The sequence below is a fragment of the Lepidochelys olivacea genome (genome assembly GCF_965140295.1).
Source record: "Lepidochelys olivacea isolate rLepOli2 genome assembly, chromosome: 1".
Lineage (NCBI taxonomy): Eukaryota > Metazoa > Chordata > Testudines > Cheloniidae > Lepidochelys > Lepidochelys olivacea.
This window is the reverse complement of record NC_140411.1, coordinates 167,745,806-167,770,857: the sequence shown is the minus strand read 5'-3', so window position 1 is coordinate 167,770,857 and position 25,052 is coordinate 167,745,806. Positions and strand designations below refer to the sequence as shown.

At 43.4% G+C, this 25,052-nt stretch overlaps 1 protein-coding gene across 1 annotated transcript; it reads left to right on the top strand.

The window, feature by feature from the left end:
• The first annotated feature begins 5,960 nt into the window (after positions 1 to 5,960).
• On the top strand, positions 5,961 to 24,993 carry MRAP (melanocortin 2 receptor accessory protein). Its single transcript, XM_084622983.1, has 3 exons — positions 5,961 to 8,403; positions 13,464 to 13,563; positions 22,593 to 24,993. Exons 1-3 carry the CDS (start codon positions 8,298 to 8,300, stop codon positions 22,768 to 22,770), a joined length of 384 nt encoding a protein of 127 aa, XP_084479109.1. The 5' UTR covers positions 5,961 to 8,297; the 3' UTR covers positions 22,771 to 24,993.
• Positions 24,994 to 25,052: the final 59 nt, after the last annotated feature.

Genomic DNA, 25,052 nt, shown 5'->3' with positions numbered 1-25,052 from the left:
GATGTGCAAAATGTCCCGCCCTGTACCGCTTTGTGTCCCAGCCCTCCAATGGTTTCTGGCTTCTTTTCGCACCGTTCTGGCTTTCCTTTCATGCTGTTTTTCCATCAGTCAGTACTGCACACCAGCATCTGCAGTGAGAGAGGATGGATCCCACACTTCTCTCCTATGCCTTGTTAACTGTCATGTGGACATCGTGCATGGCAGCAGAGTTACTCACAAAGTTACTGGCAGAGGATGAATCACAGACACCCAAATATGATAAGAACAGGAGCAACTTATTAGTGCTTTTGGCATTCACAGAGCAGCTGCATACGATAGACCGGGTCGTTTTTGGGCTAGGGAAACAAGCACTGATTGGTGGGATAGCATTGTCATACACGTGTGGGATGACGACCAGTGGGTACAGAACTTTAGGATGCGTAAAGTAACCTTCATGGAGCTATGTGCTGAACTGGCCCCCAACCTGCTGCTCAAGGACACTAGAATGAGAGCTGCCCTTTGGTAGAGAAGCATGTTGCAATCACCAGGCGGATAAGGTGGGCAAGGCTTTCTTCCAGCAACTAATGGAAGTTACTAGATCGCAGGCCCTGGTTCTCATGGGAGACTTCAATCACCCTGATATCTGCTGGGAGAGCAATACAGCAGTGCACAGGCAATCCAGGAAGTTTTTGGAAAGTGTAGGGGTCAATTTCTTGGTGCAAGTCTGGAGGAACCAACTAGGGGCAGAGCTCTTCTTGATCTGCTGCTCACAAACCGGGAAGAATTAGTAGGGGAAGCAAAAGTGGATGGGAACCTGGGAGGCAGTGACCATGAGATGGTCGAGTTCAGGATCCTGACACAAGGAATAAAGGAGAGCAGCAGAATACCAGAATACCCTGGACTTCAGAAAAGCAGACTTTGATTCCATCAGGGAACTGATGGGCAGGATCCCCTGGGAGAATAACATGAGGGGGAAAGGAGTCCAGGAGAGCTGGCCGTTTTTTAAACAATCCTTATTGAGGTTACAAGGACAAACCATCCCGATGTGTAGAAAGAACAGTAAATATGGCAGGCGACCAGCTTGGCTTCACAGGGAAATCCTTGCTGATCTTAAACACAAAAAAGAAGCTTACAAGAAGTAGAAGATTGGACATGACCAGGGAAGAGTATAAAAATATTGGTCAGGCATGCAGGAGTGAAATCAGGAAGGCCAAATCACACTTGGAGTTGCAGCTAGCAAGAGATGTTAAGAGTAACAAGAAGGGTTTCTTCAGGTATGTTAGCAACAAGAAGAAAGTCAAGAAAAGTGTGAGCCCTTACTGAATGAGGAAGGCAGCCTAGTGACAGAGGATGTGGAAAAAGCTAATGTACTCAATGCTTTTTTGCCTCTGTCTTCAAGAACAAGATCAGCTCCCAGACTACTGCACTGGGCAGCACAGCATGAGGAGGAGGTGACCAGCCCTCTGTGGAGAAAGAAGTGGTTCGGGACTTTTTAGAAAAGCTGGACAAGCACAAGTCCATGGGGCTGGTGCGCTGCATCCGAGAGTGCAAAAGGAGTTGGCAGATGTGATTGCAGAGCCATTGGCCATTATCTTTGAAAACTCATGGCGATCGGGGGAAGTCCCGGACGACTGAAAAAAGGCTAATGTAGTGCCCATCTTTAAAAAAGGGAAGAAGGAGGATCCTGGGAACTATAGGCCAGTCAGCCTCACCTCAGTCCCTGGAAAAACCATGGAGTAGGTCCTCAAGGAATCAATTCTGAAGCACTTAGAGGAGAGGAAAGTGATCAGGAACAGTCAGCATGGATTCATCAAGGGCAAGTCATGCCTAAGTAATCTAATTGCCTTCAATGACGAGATAACTGGCTCTGTTGATGAGGGGAAAGCAGTGGACGTGTTATTCCTTGACTTTAGCAAAGCTTTTGACGTGGTCTCCCACAGTATTCTTGCCAGCAAGTTGAAGAAGTATGGGCTGGATTAATGGACTATAAGGTGGACAGAAAGTTGGCTAGATTGTCAGGCTCAACAGGTAGTGATCAATGGCTCCATGTCTAGTTGGCAGCCGGTATCAAGTGGAGTGCCTCAAGTGTCGGTCCTGGGGCCGGTTTTGTTCAATATCTTCATTAATGATCTGGAGGATGGTGCGGATTGCACCCTCAGCAAGTTTGCAGTTGACACTAAACTGGGAGGAGTGGTAGATGCGCTGGAGGGTAGGGATAGGATACAGAGGGCCCTAGACAAATTGGAGGATTGGGCCAAAAGAAATCTGATGAGGTTCAGCAAGGACAAGTGTAGAGTCCTGCACTTAGGACGGAAGAATCCCATGCACCGCTACAGACTAGGGACCGAATGGCTCGGTAGCAGTTATGCAGAAAAGGACCTAGGGGTTACAGTGGACAAGAAGCTGGATATGAGTCAACAGTGTGCCCTTGTAGCCAAGAGGGCCAATGGCATTTTGGGATGTATAAGCAGGGGCATTGCCAGCAGATCGAGGGATGTGATCATTCCCCTTTATTTGACATTGGTGAGGCCTCATCTGGAGTACTGTGTCCAGTTTTGGGTCCCACACTACAAGAAGGATGTGAAAAAATTGGAAAACATCCAGCGCAGGGCAACAAAAATGAATAGGGCACTGGAACACATGACTTATGAGGCAAGGCTGAGGGAACTGGGATTGTTTAGTCTGCGGAAGAGAAGAATGAGGGGGGATTTGATAGCTGCTTTCAACTACCTGAAAGGGGGTTGGATCTAGACTGTTCTCAGTGGCAGCAGATGACAGAACAAGGAGTAATGATCTCAAGTTGTAGTGGGGGAGGTTTAGATTGGATGTTAGGAAAAACTTTTTCACTAGGAGGCTGGTGAAGCACTGGAATGCGTTACCTAGGGAGGTGGTGGAATCTCCTTCCTTGGAAGTTTTTAAGGTCAGGTTTGACAAAGCCCTGGCTGGGATGATTTAGTTGGGGATTGGTCCTGCTTTGAGCAGGGGGTTGGACTAGATGACCTCCTGAGGTCCCTTCCAACCCTGATATTCTATGATTCACTGTATGGAAGCTGGCAAATCCAGAGTTCTACCGGTCAGTTGCAAATAAATTTGGAGTGGGGAAGTCCACTGTTGGAACTGTATTATTCCAAGTGTGCAGGGCAATAAATCACATCCTGCTGTGGAGGACTGTGACTCTGGGAAATGTTCATGATGAAATAGTGGATGGCTTTGCAGAGATGGGTTTCCCTAATTGTCGGGGTGACTGATGGCACACACACTCCAATTTTAGCGCCAGACCACCTTGCCTCAGAATACATCAGTAGGAAAACATACTTCTCCATGGTGTTGCAGGTGCTTGTGGATCACATGGGGCATTTCATGGACATCAGTGCAGGCTGGTCTGGAATGGTGCATGACACATGCATCTTCAGGAACAGTGGCCTGTACAGAAAGCTGCAGGCGGGGACTTTCTTTCCAGACCACGAGATCACAGTGGGGGATGTGGAAATGCCCATAGTAATCCTGGGAGACCCCAGCTTACCCCTTAAAGCCCTGGCTCATGAAACCTTACACAGGGCACCTGGACAGCAGCAAGGAGGGTTTTAACAACAGGCTGAGCAGGTGCCGCATGGAAGTCGAATGTGCCTTTGGCCATTTAAAAGGTCGCTGGAGGTGTCTCAATGGCAGGCTAGACCTCACAGCGGATAATATTTCCATGGTGCCACATGCTGCACTTTGCATAATCTGTGTGAATCTAAGGGTGAAGTGTTTGCACAGGTGTGGAGCACTGAGACAGAGCGCTTGGCTGTGCAGTTGAACAGCCGGATCCTAGGGCTGTCAAAGGAGCCCAGAGGGCTGCTATTAACATCAGAGAGGCTTTGAGGAACCACTTTGACAATGAGGGGCAGTAACACGTCTGCTTTGGAGTTGCTTCCTGGGTGCATCCATGTACAATTTTAGGGCCCTAGATTCATGCAACAAAATGCTTTAGAAGCCTGTTCCCGAGAGTGAATTAATTGCTATACGCTTTTGTAGAACACAGAATAAAAACGCTGTACCATTAAATACCTTAGCCTTTATTTATTGTTAAAAAGGGTGAAACCTCACAACGGTGTGTAGCTCCAGCTATCGTTGTCCAAGCTGTGAGAGGGGGTGGAGTGATGGGGAAACTCAGGAGGGCTGTGAAGTGAAAAGGAACATGTGGGCATGGGGGGGCGGGTTGGCAAAGAATTGTACATGTGCATGTGCTGCAGTGGAGGTCAACCGCTGATCTGCTCAGTCTGCAGCTGTATCAAAGACTTGAGCAGCTCTGTCTGATCCTCCATCACTTTTATCATCTGCTCTGTCGCTTGCCTAGCAAATGCTACATTGGCTTCCCAGCAGTCTGCGTTCCCTGGTGCGTCTGTCATCGCACTGCAGCACCTCCCTGAACAGGTCTTCTTTGCTGCATCTCGGCTTCTTCCTTATCTGCCAAAGCCAGTCGGCAGGGGTGCGTGGTGTGTTCCTTAAGGTCTCGGCTGCTGAGGGCAATGCACAGAAGTTGGAATGTAACAATCCCTCAAATGATTGAAACATTTCAGTAACAAGGGCCTTTTGGAACTTAGCAATCACTTTCTCACTGACTCTAGGCACATAGCTCCGCGAGCACCCCAATCATAGTGAGTATCGGGAGTGGGGGGAAGGCGGTTGTGCATATGGACAAAAAGGTCATGGCTTGCAGGGCAGCTTTGCAGGGAACTCATTCTAAAATTATCGCACACTTTTTCCACAGGCGGCCAACCTGCTTGCTGACATTTCACTGCTGCGGGTGAGCAGGGAAACCAGGGCACAACTACGGCATGCTTTCACCCCCGTCTGTATGCAGCTCAGCTGTGTGCTGCTTTGGTCCCAGCTCCAGTGATTGCTGAATGGCGTGGTACCGTTTCCTACAATGGGGGAAACTAACAAGGCTGCAATTCCTTGGAATCTGCGGTGGAGGATTAACAAGTATCTCTTGGAAACTTTCCAGAGTCTCTCTCTGGAGGATTCCCTGCAGGTCTCGATGTCCATCGACACCCTGCTTGGGCATGCAGATTAGCTACACAGGGCAATGTCCAGCTCACATAAAACACTACCTACGTTCCACTTTTCGATTCCCTACACAAGCCACAGCAACTTACCCAACATCTCATCTGCTTCTTGCTCCCCGTTGAGCACTTCTGGAGTGGAGAAAAGTTCCTGGCTGCCTGCCCCACCGAGCGACCCCACTGGGAGCTCCACATCCTCTTCTACCTCCACTTCTTCATCCAGAATTTCAGCCTCTGGGTTACCCACCCTTTCTGCTGCCTCCAAAGTATCCACAGGGCTATCGGTGATGGAGGTGGGGTCACCACTGAGGATAACATTCAGCTCCTTATAGAAGCAGCAGGTCTTAGGTGCACCACCGGAGTGATGGTTTGCCTCCCTTGCCTTATGGTACGCCTGCCTCAGCTCCTGTATCTTCGCTCTGCACTGCTGCGTGTCCTGATCATAGCCCTTTTCGCACAAGCCTCGAGAAATTTGCCCATATGTGTCCCGATTCCTACGGGTCAGTCGCAGCTGCGACTGAACAGACTCCTATCCCCATATACTGATCAGATCCAACAGCTGAGCGGTGGTCCAAGCGGGAGCCCATTTGGTGTGATAGCCAGCCATGCTCACATGGGAAGCCAGCAAGTGGGAAATGAGATTTAAAATTCCCGGGGCTTGCAAAGGGGAGGGGTGGTTTGGCTGCAGGGCAATGGAGTTCAAACCACTGACCAGAGTGGTAGCATGGGAATTGTGGGACACTTTCTGGAGGCCAATAAAATCGGGGGGAAAAGGCGTGGTGTCTACAGTGGCTGTTTGTCGACAATAAAGGGAGGGGAAAAGACAAAAGTCTGTCGCAGGAGTGGAAGTTTTTTGTTGCCAAAACTGGGCTTTTTTTTTTTTTTTTCAAAAATCCCATTGCAGTGTGTATGCTATCGCTGTTTTGTCGCCAAAAGACAGTTTTTGGCGACAAAACTTGCCAGTGAAGACAAGCCATAAGGTTGTAGCCATTCCTTAAGTGGGTCCAGGAGCAGAATGGGAGCCACTGGAGGAAAGCAGGGAGCCGTGAAAGAGCTGTGAGCAAGCCATTGGGGGGTTGGGGGAGGGAAACATTTTTCAAGTTTTTCCTCCAAATAAGCTGGCATTTGGGGGCTGATGATGCAATGTAAATTTTAGGTTATTTTCTCTATTTTCCCTTCTAAGCAGAATGTAAGCTAACATGCACTAAAATGCACATAGAAATAGTGACCTCTGACTTATTTGAAGAATGGTCTGTGCACACTTTCGCATGGTCGTAACTGCTTAGTGGGGCAAGAGCCTTACTATTGGGTGGGGGAAAAACAGGCCTGCCAGAAGAAAACCAAGTTAAAAGGAACACACAACTTCAGAATCAAACTTTTGAATTTTGATTTTGCCTTCTCTTGTATGAACTACTTTACTGTAACTAAAGATGTTAGCGGGAAAATAATTCTGTTTTACTTTTTTGCATACTTCAAGCATTTGATACAGCTTTGTTGAAAGTCACTTTCACTACTTCTCCTCAGTCAGTTCCCCCTGTTTATGTGGGTCTTTCACAAAGCAGCAGGAGAGAGAAAACATCTTAAAGATAGGACAGTTATGACTAAACTCACAAAAACTGGTAGGGAGAGTCTCGGAGGAAGAATGGATCAGTGGTTAGAGTTCTAGCCTGGGCTGTGGGAGGTGTGCATTCAATTCTTGCTCTGCCACAGACTTCCTGTGTGACTCTGGGCAAGACACACACGGAATGCCTATGCTACAGCACACAGCTGAGGCACTGTGGTTGTGACGCTGTAGTGTCGACTCTTCCTACATCAAGAGAAGGAGGTTTTCCATCAATGTAATTAATCCAACTCTCCAAGATGTGGTAGGAAGATCAATGGAAGAATTTCTCCCTCGACCTACTCCTGTCATCAGGGTTTATGCTGACCAAACTAGGAGTGCTCAAGGCATGAAATTTTTCACAGCCCCGAGTAACTTAGCTAGGTTGATCTAAGTATAGACCAGGCCTTAGTCTTTCTAGCCCAGATCCTCAAAGGTATTTAGGCATCTAACTCCCATTGATTTCAATTGAAGTTAGGAACCTAAATATCTTTATGAATCTGGGCTTCAGTTATCCATCTGCAATATGCAGATAATGTTATTTGTCTGCCTCTCAGGGTGTGTTGTGAAGATGAATGCATTAAAGATTGTGAGGTGCTCAACTACTGTGGTGATGGGGACTATATAAGTACATAAGATAAACAAGTAGCTGTAATACTTTTGAAACTGACAGATTTAATTTGAACTAATCTGCCTCCTACTGCTGTATTTGTGATTCCTGCTTCAGGCTGACAACAAATGCTCCTCTGCAGTCAGTCTGTTTTAGAGATAATGGTAGAGACCCTATGCTACACAGATATCAAAAGGAGAAATCTGGCACTATTCAGAAATCACATTTAGTCTCTATCAAACTCCTATCACCAAATATTGTGTCTTTTGAGATGAAGTTTTCTGGGACCTTAGCCTGAATAAACAGCCATCTCTGATTAGGATAACTATGATGTACGGTGTAGTTCTCAGGAATACATGTAAAAACTGATGGAGGATCTGTCTTCCTGTTAATGTTGGTAATTTCTCTTCTGATAAAATGTTTTGCATATGCACATATGTGTTCGTGTAGGCATTTCAAAGATTACTGTTGAAAGCACTGAATCTCTTCTACTTACATCCTGCCAGGGGCCTGTTTTTACATCATTTGTTGGGGGTGGCTGGTGTTAAGGCAAATCATTTAAAATATTTGATACATTATGTCCAGCTGTTCCAATACTGGCTTTTTTTTAAGGAGTAATTTATCGGGCCCTCTAGGGTATGTGTGTCATAGAGTCATGATTAATTTTTAGGAAAGCTCTTTTCAGGGGTCAAGAATCTGTTTCATGCTGAGGGCTTCACAGATGCTAGTTACTCATTGGGAATAGTTTATAAGTCATTTTGGCTTTTGTCCATTCTGTTACTGTTTATTGGACATCCATGTCAATACAAAGCAGGGTGCAAAATAGCTAGTACATAATTGCCCACCAGCCCCAGATGTTGCTATTAGGTGTCTGTCATAGTCTGACATTCATTTCTACTAAATGGTATCTAAGCAGTCCTTGAGTTGCAGGATCTGAGGACTTCCAGAATGATTTACACAGGCATCAGTTATGCAATCTCTATATGAGGAAACTGAAGTGTGGTGGAAAATAAAAGAGTATTAGATTGGAGTTCTGAGCTGATTGAAATGCGCTACTGAAATGGCTATCAGAACAAACTCATCTGAGTATTATTGGTCTTATGAATATTACTGGGACTATTTGGATCCAGTTCCTGTAGATGAAAGGAAGCTGAAGGCTAATAAATGTAAGTATTGCATAGTAACAGCTGCTGATCTAGTACGTTAAGAGTTAGATAAGAATAAAATATGTTGAATAAGCTCCCTTTATATCTTCACTATCATGTTTCTCTTTGTAACATAGACTATAGTGGGTTATATATATGCATAATTTGTATAGATGACCCTCTGTATTTCCGAATGCTCACAACACTTATTAGGTTCTAATGGTAGTTGATACTAATACTGCAATATTATTTCATTTACTGTACAGTATATATATTTGAGAGATTTTGATATTAACCCATCTAATTGGAAAGAAATTTTTTTTAAAACAATTTACTAAATGGAAGCCTATTCTGAGATGTTAATCAGTAGTTTGTTGTACTCCTAACTGTTTGCGTAATAGAGTAACAAAATAATCTTTTGTTACTCCATATAGATTTTTTTTTTGTCAGTAATAGTGGTTTTCTTCATGGAATGCCAGGCTTGCATTAAAATTTATATAAGTTTTTAGATCTTAATGGAGAAACAAGTTAAATTTTGGTTAATCAGTAACAAGAAGCTGAACACACACAGTTTATCTGACATTCATGTCTAACTAATCATATTGATGTTTATTACCATAACAAAAATAATGCATTATAATGGGCATCATTGGGTGCTGTGCAAACCTAAGACCAAGTGCTTGTATGAATCATATATACAGTATGGCCATGGAAGTAGATTCCTTTAGCCTTTGATATTTATTTTCAATTGATGAAGAAATAAGATGTCACTCATTTCATCCAATTATAATAACTCCACTTACAGAAAATTAGAATTTCCATTTTGAGTGTAATAAATATTAATGAAATCTTAAATTATTACTTAACATGATAGGTCAAATTCATTCCTAGTGTAACTCCATGTCTTCATCCTATGGAAGCCAAAAGGATAAATTCACAAGAGATGAATTAAAAACTGATATGTATCAGACAGGTGGAATTTATGGTTAAGTGACAAAAGACAAATATATTATTGCATTATTGGTTCCTGTTTAAGTTACTGTTACCAAAGAAATGTTAGAATATATACAAGTACAATATTAAAGGTTCAAAAAACTTCATATTGTCATCAATGATCTAGTCTACAAAGAATAAATTATAGTCTTGAAAGACTTCTGCTTATTTGTATAACAGCCATACAAGAAACATTCTCTGTAGTGCAAAGTAATTGATAATATTGAAACTGTAACATCTGAAAAATCCTGGGGTTAACCTCCAGGTGGAGCAGAGCAATGTTTGGTGCACCTGGGAAGGGCTGGGGAATAGGTGGCTTTACATCTGTTTTCAGCCTCTTCTGAAGACTTTCGGGACTGCTGGAGGCTGAACCACCCTTGCACAGGATAGAGAACTGCTGTGACAGACTGCCAGTATCTTGCTATATCCTAAGTAAACTGTATTGAATTAATTTAAACCTTAATGAATTAGGTTTAATACCTTTGTGTACATTGTATTAAAAATGCAATAGTGTAAGATTCTTGTGGAATTATATGGTACCTTCTCTAGTAGGAAGGGGGATGCCAATGTATTTCCTCTGTTATCAGCCCTTTGAAGCCACCCCTCTGGAGAGGTTTGCATAGACCTTGAGGGGCTAACAGACAAAGAAAGGCTATTTGGATAAATAGCCTAGTTTTAAACTGGCTCAGGCCTTTCATCCTGCTCTAGCAAATGGACAAGACCCCGGTCCACAAAGGACCCCAATCCTTAGGGTAGGGTTGGATGGTCTGGGTGCTTGTTCTGAGCTGGAGCTGTGATGAACTTGTAACCACAAGGAATCTCCTTGGGTGAGGAAACTAAAGGAGTGCTCCTGCCAGAATCCCTGTTAGAGTGAACTGTGGTAAACATATTAGCATGTATGTAGGGTCTTTTATGGTTTTTAATATTTTCTCTGAAATGCTTTTTACCTTAAGAATAAAGTAGGCTTGCATAGGAAGTGCTGTGGGGTAACTTATAAGTGTAGCAATCACACCTGTTAACAATCTATAAAGAGAAAGAAAACAAGTGTGTGAGCAACTCTGTGCTGGGAATAACACAGTGAAGGCAGGGATGCATGTATCCACTCAAGAGAGGCAAGAGCTTGGGAGCTGAAAGCCTGAGAGTGGATGCCCTTGCTGGACCACTGGGGCAGTTGCCCTGGTCTGACACAGCTACTAACTTGTTGGCAGATAATGGTCCTCAAGGCCCCATTGTGCTCTGGCCCTGCCTTGGAAAGGTCACTCTGCTCGTGCTGGAAGGATGGGCAAAGTTGAGGATTACCTTAGACTAAAGGAACCCTCAACTGCTGCCATAAACCAGCTGTAAGTCCCCTTTGCACAGCTGGATCAGCAAAAATGGGACAGTAGAGCACCCAATTTGAAGCCAATGGGCCTCGTATGCAGGATTATATTAAGCACAGGCTTAAGTGCATTGCTGCATCTGAGCTTCAGTCTCTTGTGAGATGTCATAATATCACTAGTTTTCTATTCGCCAATGTTCTAGAGTGGACTAAACCTGAATTTTCAACTTCAAACAAAGCAAAAAAGGAAATAAGCAATTTTTTTCTCCTGTGCGGGTCAATTTTAATGCCAGCTTTTGTTCCTTTGGTCCAATATGAACATTACAGGGCTGAGTTTCTCTTGCTGATGAATCTGAAGCCAGCCATGAGGACAAGAGGAATGATGCATCACTTCAGAGAATTACTCAAAGATTTTTCTTTCTATTAATAGCATTGGGCAGTTTTACCCATTTTTTACTACTAATAATAATGAATTAAGTGGACCCTGTAATCGAGTTATAAAAAGGCAGGTGAAAAATATAGTCATGTAAAAATCTTTTATCAACTGTTAGAATAAAATCTGTTAAAGAAAAGAAGAAAATCCCAATTGGTGAAAGGCTGAAAACAGGAAACGTCTACTGTTTATCTCCCAAGTTCAAATACCACCCTGAGATCCAGAGTGATGTTATCCTCCATTACATATGTAAATAGTTGTACCTTGATTGGTTCCAGTGAGCTCCATGAATAACACTATTTCTTATTAAAGCTGGACAATCCCCTCTAGTTCTGGTTTGTGTTGAGTTTTATGACTGCAAACCACCAGATGCAGTTCACACTGTTTTTCATCATTTCAAGCCCTTGAGGTTTGCTTGGAGTATGAACACTCTGTCTCCTCCCAATACAAGAGCCTCCCTCCTTACTTTAAAGACTTACTGGGGAGACAGGTCAGGCCAGTGCTCTATAATCCCCGCTTTGCAGTCTAATATTTCTGGGGCACTGTATGGCTTGTTTATCACATGTCTGGCATCTTCAGGTGCTGTAGATGGCTGCTTCCCCAACTTTAGTCTTCAGGGGGCTGCATTATAGGTGTTCTATACCTCCTCAGAGCCTGGCAAGGGTCTTTTGAAGGAGCAGTACAGCATCCTGAATCTGAGTCAAAACTCTGAGCCTTGACTCCACTTGGCAATTCCTTCTTTAAACCTGGGTTGAATTTTGCTTTCAAAATTCAAACCAAAATGAGTTGAAACTCTAGTAGGCTTGGAATTTTCTTGCCATCATTTTGCACCATCCTGTTAGTCAGTGACGCAAATCTAGTTAGTGTGGCCAAATCTCAACTGCCTGATAAGAATCCTAAATAGGTGAGCTCTAACTTTAGATAGATAGTTTAATAGGGAATAAAATGGGTACCCCATGTAAAATTAATTTATGGCTCTAATTGCTGATATATTCCAAGTGTTTTCAGTTGAAGCACGTAATCCTACATATTGAGTTTATTTCAATGAACATCAGTTTTTTGTTCTTTGAGATAAACATTTATTTTATCTTAGTAAACATTTGCCTGTTGAGTCAATGACCCTTGTTTTTCACCTCAACAGAAGTTAACGTCTGCTTATAAATTCATTACGCTTCACAGATGTTCTGCCCCGGCACCTCACGATATTAAGGCTGGGTAGCACAGTTCCACACTGACCCCAGAAGAGAGCAGCCAGTCCTAGAAATGCCATCTAAATATTAAAAACACACTTCTGACAGTCAAGCACGTGCTAAAACTCAAGCTACGGTACAGAATTTTCCATTGGACTGACACATTGATGTCGCTTGTGAGCCTAGCACTTTTCAACAAGCTGTTCCCTCCATCCTTAGGCTCTGAAAGGTCAATTTTAAAATTCTTGGCTGGCAAGAGTTTCTTAAGGATCACATTCCATCCTTTGAATGCATTCACAGAGCTCCTATTGAGTTCAATAGGAACTCATGCATCTAAGGGCAGAATTTGCTTCATAGACTGTTAGGCTGAGCAATATGGGTGCAGTTTTCCTTTAAAATAACAGGTGCATACACTGGAGTTCCAAGATTCTGTGATAGGAACTGAGTTGTGTAATCTGCAAATGGATAAAATTCTCAAAACCTTCTTATGTGTAATATATTGCTTTTCCAAAGATATATGTAGTGCTGTCACATTAGTGATTAGAGCAGGGGGCTAGAATTAGGATTGCTTTATTTCAGGGATCAGCAACCTTTGGCCCGCGGCCCACCAGGGTAAGCCCCCTAGCGGGCTGGGCCGGTTTGTTTACCTGCCACATCCACAGGTTCGGCCAATCACAGCTCCCACGGGCCACGGTTCGCCGCTTCAGGCCAATGGGGGCTGCGGGAAGCAGCGACCAGCACATGCCTCAGCCCGCGCCGCTTCCCGCAGCCCCCATTGGCCTGGAGCGGCGAACTGCGGCCAGTGGGAGCTGCGAATGGCCGAACCCGCGGACGTGGCAGGTAAACAAACCGGCCCAGCCCACTAGGGTGCTTACCCTGGCGAGCTGTGTGCCAAAGGTTGCCGATCCCTGCTTTATTTCATTCCCAGATACACTATACAGTGGCTTGCAATATGACTTTGGGCAGTCACTTAATCAAGGTGTGCCTCAATTTCCCCATCATGAATAGCGAGAATAATACCATTCAGTGGTAATGTAAAATTTAATTAATTAAATGGTATAAAATGCTTTGAGATCAGTTTTCTCTGCACATTTTTTATTTGATACTCTATTGTTGATGCTGCATGCTTCTTTTTCTTTTTTAACAGATTCAATTGTCATAGCCTTTTGGGTTGGGCTTGCTGCATTTGTGGGGTTTCTGTTCCTTATATTGCTCTACATGTCCCGATCTGGGTCAACACCAGTCAAGTAAGTAAGGCTGTTATACTGCAGATGATATGTTTAATTCACGTTATAATCAGCATGTAACACTTGTTCAGTTTCAGAGTAACTGCACTTGTATCCCACCTCTGTCGCACTTCAGGGGTGCCCAATGAGGTCTCAGGTTTCCAGCTGTCACTAGTCTCTGAGCAGGGACCCTTGTCCCACTTCCTTCAGACTGGGATGTAAAGACTGTACAGCCCCCTGACATACTCTGTGGTATCCTCAGCAAGTCAGTCTACCTAAATGCCAGCACCTGGTCTGTGCTCTCTCTTGGAGAACAATGCCCAGTGTGTACCAGCAGTTACAAGTACCATGCAGATCTTCCAAAGCAAAATACATTTATTCACACGGCAAAACCATTACAGAGACAACACAACAAATATAAAAAACCACAAGTTCTACATGCTTACTAAACATACCAGAAATCACCCACCTTCCACATGGTGAGTCTGGTAGGCCAACATCCCTTCCAACCCTTCAGCAAGGTTTGGGGTCTGCTTAGGACCAAAGGTCCTGTGCATTTGCTGAATCAGAAGGAAGACAGTGATTCCATTTAACCTCAGCCTTTATATATTCTTAGTCTCTGAAAACCCACTTTGAGCCAGTATATGCAAGAACCACCCCTAGGGGATGGTACATCGGGGGCTGTTTACAGTTTAAGTGGCTCACCTTAATCACTCCCCACTGGAGACCTGTGGTAACCCTCCACCATAGAGCAGAACACTATCATACTAAACCATTCATAAATTTAATCAAATGGTCCCCAAAGATACTGCATAGGTTGCAATATCTGTCACAACCCTGACTCACCTTGAAATGACAGAATGACTACATTCTTAATTTTATATATATCAGTGCATAAAGCATGACATGTTTTTCTATTAGCTGGCCTATGGAAGGGATCAGTTCTCAGCCCAATGTTATTCAATATTTTTATCAATGGTCTGGAAGAAAATATAAAAGCACAACTGATAGTTTGCAGACAAGACAAAGATTGGGAAATAATGAAGAGAATAGGCCACTTGTTCTGAGCCATCTGGATTGCTTGATGAGCTGGTGCAATCGTATAATTTGCATTTTAATAAAACCAAATGCAAAGTCATATATCATGCAAACAAAGAATGTAGGTCATATGTACAGGGTGGAGGACTATATCTTGAAAAGCAGCGTCTGAGAAGGAGTTAGGAATCATGGTGAACAAGCAACTAAACAAGGGTTCCCAGTGTGATGCTGTGGTTAAGAGTTTGTGATAACAGAGTGGATAAACAGGGAAATATTAAGTAGGACTATGAGGGTGATATTACCTCTGCATACAGCATTTCTTAGACCATGTTGCAGGTTGAGCCCACGGTCACACCTGCGCATCCCCAGCCATGGCTGCGTAGTCTAGTGGTTGGAATCAATCACTGCCCCCAGGCTCAGGGCTATGCGACCTACCAGCCAGAGTCAGTCACCGTCAGGATGGACCACCACCTCATGGTGGGCGACAGCCAGGATAGCAGGACCCAGACCCTCCCTCTCCTCCGAGTCCCAATCTAGGGCCCCGTCAGTGGCAGGGTTGCCTGCCACCAGCTCAGCAGGGATCTGGCTGAAACACACCATGCTAGCCTCCAGTTGTCCAACCAACTCCACACAAAGACTCCCTGGGTTACTTCCTACCCACTTCTCTGCATCTTGTGGCTTCATAGTTCCCACTCCCTCAGTCATGTCCAGACACTGGGGGGTTGAGGTTTGCTGTCAGCTAGCTGGCCTCTGCGTCATGAAGTGCCCGCAGCCCTTCAGCAGGAGCCAGCAACACACCTCCTTCCCCTCCAGTCCACCCAGACTGAGCCAGGCTGCTCCCTCTTATCCTGGTGTTGCACTTTGAGCATGCCCAGTAGGGCCATGGGACATGGCTTCCTCAGCCCACAGTGAGGGGTTAACCCCCGCAGTCCCAGTGCAGGGTACGCACACCCCATCACACACACCCCCTTTTAAGAGGGTGTCTGGTGATGGCCCCTCCTCCTCATCTGCCCCTCCTACCCGGGAAAAGAAGTCTGCATTTGCGTGGGCCTTTCGGGGTTGGTGAATGACCTGAAAGTCATATGGCTGGAGTGAAAGGTACCACCTCATGACTCTGGCATTGGTGTCCTTCATACCATTAAGCCATTGAAGTGGCATGTAGTCGGTGACCAGCTGGATGGTCTGTAATAAGTTGGACAGGTTGCTGTGAAATTACTTGAATCACTTGCCCACCATAATCTTTGTTTTCCAGAAGCTGGGAATGGGTGAGAGGGAATGGATCACTTGATGGTTACCTGTTCTGTTCATTCCCTCTGGGGCACCTGGCACTGGCCACTGTTGGAAGACAGGATACTGGGCTAGATGGACCTTTGGTTTGACCCAGTATGGCTGTTCTTATGTTCTTATAACTGGAGCTGAGTATGTTGCCTCTGTAGTATTCACAGTCCTGGTCAGCCTGGAAGTGAAAGGCTGCATTTTAAATTGGGTTTACTCATTAGTAGCCTCTGATGCTCAAAGGCCTGATTTTGTCACCCTTACTCACTTTGGGTAATTCCTTATGTATGAGATGTCCCATTTCAAAGGGACTGCTTGCAGAACAAGGTACTACTTGGTGTTAGAGTCAGGCTCTGAGTTAGTGACACAGCAGAGCATAATAGCTTTCTCCGTCTCATGGGCCTGTGTGACATACCAGGATACACTGAGAGAGATCACAAATGGACTCATGTTAGCATTATGCAGTTCATCATTTGAGTAATTTAAAGCTAGACTTGACAAAGTAGGGGACAGTTGCCTCCCTGGTGGGCTAGTGGTCAGGATTTGGCGCTGCCGCAGCCTGGGTTCAGTTCCCAGTCAGTGAAAAGTGACTTTACATCAAAAAAACGTAAGTTTTAGTGGACAGGGTACTGGACTCAGATTCAGAAAACCTGGTTTGTATTCCCAGCTGTGTCACTAACCTGTTGTGTGACCAGGGGCAAGTCACCTTACCTTTCTGTAGTTGCTAAGGTAGCTCAGTTGGGAGAGCATTAGACTGAAGATCTAAAGGTCCCTGGTTCAATCCTAGGCTTTTGCATGCCCTTTCATCCCTCTTCGTGCAGTGGTGGCTTGTTTTCCGGGAGTGTAGTGGTTCCTTTAGTGGGGGAAGTTTAGGTTGGATATTAGGGAAAAAAATTCACTAGGAGGGTGGTGAAGCACTGGAATGGGTTACCTAGGGATGTGGTGGAATCTCCTTCCTTCAAGGTTTTTAAGGTCAGGCTTGACAAAGCCCTGGCTGGGATGATTTAGTTGGGGATTGGTCCTGCTTTGAGCAGGGGGTTGGACTAGATGACCTCCTGAGGTCCCTTCCAACCCTGATATTCTATGATTCTATGAACTCTCCAGGAAAAGTAGGAGAACTAGGTGATCTAGCCATTCATTTCCATCTCTAACCTCTGTGACTGTGACACAGACCAAACGAAAGCGATGCCCATTGACACATAGCACTGATTTGTTTAGTGGGGTTGTAGACCTAACATTACTGGAGATTTTGAACTTTGCTTAAGTAAGGTTTTTATTTGATGCAGTCCATGTTTAGTTTACTTTGCTTGCTGCTGGTTTCTTTGAGCAAACAACTTTGTGTAAACATGGATGAATCTGGAAGGCTGTGCCCACTGCTTTTCATAAGCTGATCAGGAGGCAAAAAATTCAGCTCAGCCGTTAGGCAGAGAGAAGTTCCAGCTTAGATCACAAACAAGCAGACACAAACAATAGTGTAATATAATAGTAAAAGGGAGTAATAATACAGTCTAATATATCAGCATGCTAAGGCCTTTGGGACATTAACAAAAGGTAACAACAATACAAACAGGCAGCTTTCCCAAAGAAACTGCAAAGCAGGAGGCAAACTAATTTCCAAATAAGACATACTGAATACAAGAAACACATCCAACATAAAATTACATGGTTACAGAGGCAAATTCCCTTTAATTTACTGTGCCTAAAGAACTGGCGGGAGAAATTGTACACAAGTAATATTCTCCCAGGAAAGAGAGAGTCCTCGTTGTAAACAGAGTACTTACAAGACTGACACGGAAAAGACTAAACATTAGGTGAACTTTTATACTGTGCCATTGAGAGAGAACACGTAGGACATGTATTGTGCAGTATTACAATATTGCCATATTAATCTCTAGTGTAACTAGTAATTCCGATGTAACCCATTGAAAGTGCTATGGTAACCAATTAAACCCTAGGGGCATTTTATACAAACTATAGGTGTCAATAACTGAAAGGAACACTGGATGATGGATTGTTTATTTAGAGTTTGAAGTTCATCTTGTGTATTCGCAAAAATAAAAGGAGTACTTGTGGCACCTTAGAGACTAACCAATTTATTTGAGCCTTAGTCTCTAAGGTGCTACAAGTACTCCTTTTCTTTTTGCGAATACAGACTAACACGGCTGTTACTCTGAATCTTGTGTATTGTTTTTCTAGATGTTAAAACATACTGTAAGAAATTTTAGGAACAGGAGAGGCTATCCAGCCCAACACACCTGCCCTTTTTTGATTTACTTTCTACCTGTTTTCATTCTGTTTCACCATATACTCCAGTTCTTTCCAACTATCACAAGAATTGGTAACGCTAAGGACAAAGATCTTCCTGCTGCCACTGCTAGATCATTAGGGTAAGGTTAAAAAAATAGCCACTAGGTAGGAGAAAAGGTAGCAGAAAACATTCTTTAGGGCCCAAGTCCAGCAATTGGATGGGTGTGACATACCCCTTTGCCTGAGTGGGGCTCTGTTGAAGTCAGCAGATATCTCCACATAGGTGTAGGGTTTGCCTGCATGCTGTCAGTTGCAAGATCAGGGCCTAAAGCTTCTAATTAATACAGAAATGTTCTCTCTCTGTGAGCAAAAGCAGATATCCAGGGCCTTGCAGGCTGGTTTCCCAGTGGAGATGAAATCAGTGATATGGCACCTCGGTATGCATTAAGAGTAACTTGTTTTATTTGCACATATACATCAATCCTGGAACAGAGGTGGTCAGACAGTTTTCAGGGCAATCTCTTCTTTCAGGAATCTCAGCCAACACCAAAGCCAAGTTCTCAGGGGGCAACCCTGCCTCAAGAATTTACTGTAATCGGAGATGAAGGGAAATTCTTGTGTTACTTGCACAGCTCCCTCTACCCAAAACAAAAGTTAACAGCAGCACAGCATGTCTTCCCGAGACCAAAGGTTTACTTGCACACTAAGGAAAACAGTCTTATAAGACAGCGCTACCTGCAATAACAATGTTTTTTAAAGAGGGGTGCAGTCCTGAAAGGGAATTGTGTAGGAGGAAAGTGGTACTGGGGAACATCAAAAGGTGACATAATGTTCCATTAATATTAACCACAAAACACCATTGATTTTATTACTAAAGTGTCGTGAACAATTTCACTGTTTTTAAATATTAAGAGCCTGATGCTGCAATTGCCAGTCCGTGTGCAGTCTGACTTCAGTTGGATTTAGCAGGTGCGGCAGCACGCCCTTGGTTGTCAGTTTCGGGATCGCAGCCTGCAAAGACTTTTGAAAACTCTTGCCAGGATTCATATAAAGGTTCCCCCAAAATCTACGAAAATAAAAATACAGCTCTCACTATAATACTTCCCCTTCTTCCTCTAAACCAATGCATTTTCCTTCCCTGGTATTTCAAGATATTGTTGAAACTTATTAGTGTGTAATCGGTGCTTCAGACTTTGCAACAAGGTATAGAGGGTAGAAAGGAAGGGTTTGGATTTCCTAGGGAAGTGCACTAAGTTTCAAGGCCTAATAAGGATATAATACTTGGTTTCTAATATTTTCAGTCCTTTCCTCACCATCTTTCAGAACAAGACAGCAATGGTAACTAAAATATGAATATACTTCTGGGTAGAAACATACTTTGAATCCGGATCCCTTTCTTTAATTTTTTCTGTTTTATTTTTTTCACAGAGAAGGCAGGCTAAGAAAAATGTTTCTGTAGAATTATGCATAATATATCCAGTAACACTGAAATCCCATAGCCAGCCATACCAGCCCAGGGTTTCATAGAATTTGTGGCCAGAAGGGACTATTAGATAATCTAGTCTGACCTCCTGTATATTACAGGCCATTACTAAGGCTATGTTTTAGTCACAGGTATTTTTAGTAAAAGTCATGAACAGGTCACAGGCAGTAAACAAAAATTCATGGCCCATGACTAGTCGATGACTTGTATTATATACCCCTGACCGAATCTTGGGGTGGCCTGGGAGACGCTGCTGGTGCTCTGTGGGAAACAGCCCATGGAGCACTGCAGGTTCTCTGGGGAGGGGGCAGTGTGTGGTCCAGGACCCCTGCTATTGCTGGAGGGGGCAGTTGGTAGGGCTGGCAGGCTCCCTACCTGGCTCCTCGCGGCTCCCCTCAGGTGAAGGTGCGGCCAGAGGGCTCCGTGCACTGCCTCCACCCCGAGCACCGGCTCCACAGCTCCCATTGGCTGCGAACTGCAGTCAGTGGGAGCTGCAGGGGAGGCAAGGCGCGGAGCCATCTGCTAGGAGCTGAGGGAGGGACATATTGCCACTTCCAGGGAGCCCCCCGACGTAAGCACCACTCAGCACGCTCACCCCCCTCCCACTGCTGGGAGGGAAAAAGGGGGTCGCCAAGCCTTCCCTACCAGTGGCTGGTGTGGCTGGCCTGGGGGCTGCCTGAGCTGCTCAGGCTGCCCCCGGGCCAGCCGTAGTGGCCACTGCAGAAGTCATGGAAAGTCACAGAATCCATGACCTCCGTGACAAACTCACAGCCATAGCCATTACATCTCATCCAGCTAGCCCTGTTTTGAGTACAATAAGATTTGTTTGACTAAAGCATAATTAGTATTTGGCCCAAATATATCTTCCGGAAAGGCATTAGTCTTGATCTGAAGACATCAAAAGAAGGACAATGTATCACTTCCCTTGGTAGTTTGTTCCAATGGGTGATCACCCTCACCATTAAGAATTTATTTAAATTTAAAAATTGCTCATTTGAATGTGTCTGGCTTCAGCTTTCAGCCAGCTTCGTTATGCCTTTCTCTGCTAGATTAAAACGTCCTTTAGTAGTAGTGGTATTTTCTCCCTGTAAAGATATTTATACACTGTAATTAAGTCACCTCTCAATCTTCTTGTTGATAAGCAGATGGAGCTGATAGGCTTTAAGTCTCTCACTGTAAAGCATTTTTTCCAGCATTTGAATAATGTTTTGTCTCTCTTTTTTGCACCCTTTCCAATTTTTCAACATTCTTTTGTATGTGGATACCGGAACTGTATGCACTATTTCAGTATCAGACTTAACAATGCCATATACAGAGGTAAAATCATCTACACTCTCTCTCTCTCCCTCCCCTATTCACTACCCCCGTTTATACACCTAAGGATCACATTAGCCCTTTTTGCCACAGCATCACAGTGGGAGCTCCTGTTGAGTTACTTTCCCACTATGCCCCCTAAACCTGTTTCACAGGCACTGCTATAGTCTCCCATTCTGTAAGTGTAGTCTGCATTCTTTGTTCCTAAACTGTATAGCTTTGCATTTACTTGTATTAAAAAAGCATTTTGTTTGAATGGACCCAGTTTACTAAGTAACCAGATTCCACTGTATGACTGCCTTGTCCTCATGATTTACCATTCATCCACTCTTTGTGTCATCCACAGATTCTACCAGTAATGGTTTTATATTTACTTCCAGATCATTGATGAAAATGTTTAATAGAAGGCCCACTACCTTTCTCTGTGGAACCCCAGTAGAAACACTGCCATTCCATGAGGATTCCCCATTGACAACTACTTTTTGAGATCTAGCAATTAGCTAGGTTTTAATCCATTTAATGTATGCTTTATTGTCTAATGCTAATTTTTTAATCAAAATGTTGTGTGGTAAAAATCAAAGTATATTACATCTGCACAGTTACCTTTTTCAGCCACATTCATAATCTCATGAAATAATGAAATCAAGTTTGTTCCTTTTTGAATACTGGCAGATCAGCACTCTGCCAGTCTTCTGGAATTTCCCCAATATTCCAAGATTTATTTAACATCAGCAAGCCGTAGTTCTCTTTAGCCAACTCTTTTAGGACTCTTGGGTGCAAGTTATCTACACTGCTGATTTAAAAATGTTTATCCCAACTAGATGTTGTTTAACATCATCCTTAGTCACTAATAGATTGGAAAATACTTAATCAACCTCATGTGATATGAATATCATCCTGCTTCTTTCCAAATATAGAACTGAAATATTTATTGAAAACTTCTGCCTTTTCTGCATCATCATTAACAATCACACTATATTTACCTAGTAATGGGCCTATGCCATTGCTCGAATTTCTTTTGTTCCTAACAATTGTTCCTAACTAATTTACTTAGCTCTGACTGCCATGGACTTTTCGCTGCTGTCTTTAACTTCTTATTGTTTTTTTTACACGTCATAACTTCTAGCTTATATAGATTGATATTATTTTTCCCTTTTTACATTTGTTATATGTTCTTTTTTTATTTCTTATTGCTGCCTTTGCTTTGCCACTGAACTCAGAGGATCTTTTAGCCAAAGTCGTCCTCTTGATTGTGGAATCATGGCTTTTGGGCATCTAATAAACTCTTCTTAAAGAGCTCCCAGTTTTCAAACACTTTTGTCTAAAATTTTCCTCTCAATCAATTTTGCTCATAATTTCCCTCAGTTTGGGGAAATTAGCCCTTTTGAAGCACCAAGAGTATATAGATTAGTGGTTGGGACTGTCCTCTGTGCAACCAAATTGAATGTAATCAGGTGATGATCACGAGTGCCTAGACAACCAACTAGCTTCCAGTCCAGTAATTAACTCATCTTTATCCATCATCATGAGGTCCAAAACAGTTCTCATGTTGGATGCAATACCTTTTGTGTTAGAATATAATAATCTATAATGTTTATAAACTCTAATTATATTTACATAAGATCTGGAGCATGTCTCCAAAACTGAAGTCCTCTCTAACAACGCTTTTTTTTTCCCTTTCCACACATTACAGACAAGTGCTTGTAGGGAACCGGATAGAACATCTGGAAGAAAGTAGCTCCAATGTTGAGCGGCTGCATTGTGATCATCTCAGCAGCCCGAATTCAGACTTGATCGCTACTGAACTACGTAATTCTTTTTCAGATGAAATTGGAAGTATCATGGAAATTCATGGAAGTATCTCAGCTTGAGTGACAGCTGGAAATGGATTCCTTAAAAACCAATCAGAGTGGGAAGACACAAGAATGCTCTTGATACCTATTAGTAGCTGTGTAAAATTAAACTAAATTAGCCCTGAAAAAGAGAACAAAAATAATTTTAAAAACTAAGGCTAAAATTCAAAATATTCAAACCTCGATGCCTAATGAGTTAGGCTTCTCAAGCCATTTAGGCACCTAGCTAGACTTGCTGATTATTAGAGGTGCTGAATAATCCCAGATCTTGCAAATGTTGACCATTGTCAAGTTACTAATGTACTGGATGTAAGAAAAACTTAAAAAAATAATCAGGGACAGATTCTGCTCTCAGTTACATGGTTGTAAATCTGAAGCAACTCTTGTGTTGTCAAGTATATTACTCTGATTTACTCCAGTGTGGCTGTGAGCAGGGGCTGTTCCGGCAAGTAGAGGTATATAAAAGTGGTTCTCAACCTTTCCAGCCTACTGTACCCCTTTCAGGAGTCTGATTTGTCTTGTGTACCCCAAGTCTCACCTCACTTAAAAACTATTTGCTTACAAAAATCAGACATAAAAATACAAAAGTGTCGCAACACTCCATTACTGAAAAATTGCTTACTTTCTCGATTTTCACCAAATAAAATAAATTGATTGGACTATAAATATTGTACTTCACTGTATAGTATATAGAGCAGTGTAAACAAGTCATTGTTTGAATGAAATTTCAGTTTGTACTGACTACACTAGTGCTTTTCATGTAGCCTGTTGTAAAATGAGGCAAATGTTTAGATGAGTTGATGTACCCCCTGGAAGACCTCTGCCTACCCCCTGGGGGTCACATACCCTGGTTGAGAACCACTGGTGTAGAATACCAAAGTAGATTCCAGTCCTGCAAACTGTTATGTATTGGGCTTGCCTTTATGCACTAGATATCATCTTCAGCTAAGCAGTTCACGTACATGGAGATAAGTGTAAATTTTTGCAGGATCAAAGATTTTATTAATTTGAAGAGAACCCTTTGATGGTATTGGACAGCTTAGATTTAAATATTTTTCCTGCAATACTTATTCCTTATGAACTGCATCCTGACCATAGTCATCAATCTTATTTCCTCAGGCGCCTGTCCTCAGCTCATCTTCTCATTGCCAACCTCATCTTAGCACATTGCATTATCTGGCCACTTTCAGAGCAATATCAAATTTAAAAGCCTTGTGACTGCAGAGCAGAGAATTGCACCTGGCTCCACCAGCTTCAAATTCAGCTATTCTTTTAAGTATAACAGAATGTGTTTTATTTACTTTGTTTTATATTTAAAAATATCTGGTTACTTTAAAAAAAGTTTACCTGCTCTGTTTAGAATAAATGGTCAAAAGCAGCATTTCTTACCAAAAACAAACTGAAGTGTATTTGTAAATAAAGCTGGCAAGTGATGCTAATCATGACCCGGTAGCCCTCTGAAAGACTGTATAAACCAATTTTTGGTCTGCTTTAATACCAAAGTAATGACCAGAAGGAAAATGTTAACACTGAAACTCTGCCATTATTTGATTGCTACCTTGGTGTCAGATGAAAACTTTGTAGTCTTTTACTTCTGTTTTATTATTAGCGCAACAACTTGCAGTGTTACCAACTCTCGGGATTTCTTCACAATCCAAGTGGTTTTGGCCAGGGCTGGAGCCAGTCTGGTGATGATATGAGAAACTCCAACCCTCTGTCTGGAGGAAAAGTAAAACCCCCTCCAACTTTCCTGCTTCCTGGGGAAGAGCAGCCAATCAGATCTGATGCAGAAGATAGGCATAACTTTCACTCCTCCTGCTCTCAGGAGCCAGGTAGGTTTTTGGGTCAGGTAAGAGTGAGAGGGAGCAGCCGACACCATTCTTACAGGACAGGATTAAGAAGGAGGGAATTTCCTCTTTCCTCCTGTGAACAATGGGTCAGTCTAGTCTTCGCCCCTCCTCCTCCCATTCCATTCCTACAACAGCAGGCCTGGGAAGGAAAAGGTGGGTGAAGACCACTGGAGCTTCCCCACCCCCAGGCCTAGGAAGGAGGAGGGGGAAGGGCCTGGGGGAGAGGGGTGAAGAACTCTTAAGGCTGTAGGATGAGCAGAGGCGAGGTTGGCAAGGACAAGATGATGTGGGGGCTAGGGAGCAGTACTGATATAAGGGTTGCATAAATAATTGCTGGGCTGAGTGGGACACAGAATTAATTAATTAGAAAAGGAGTACTTGTGGCACCTTAGAGACTAACCAATTTATTTGAGCTGTAGCTCATGAAAGCTTATGCTCAAATAAATTGGT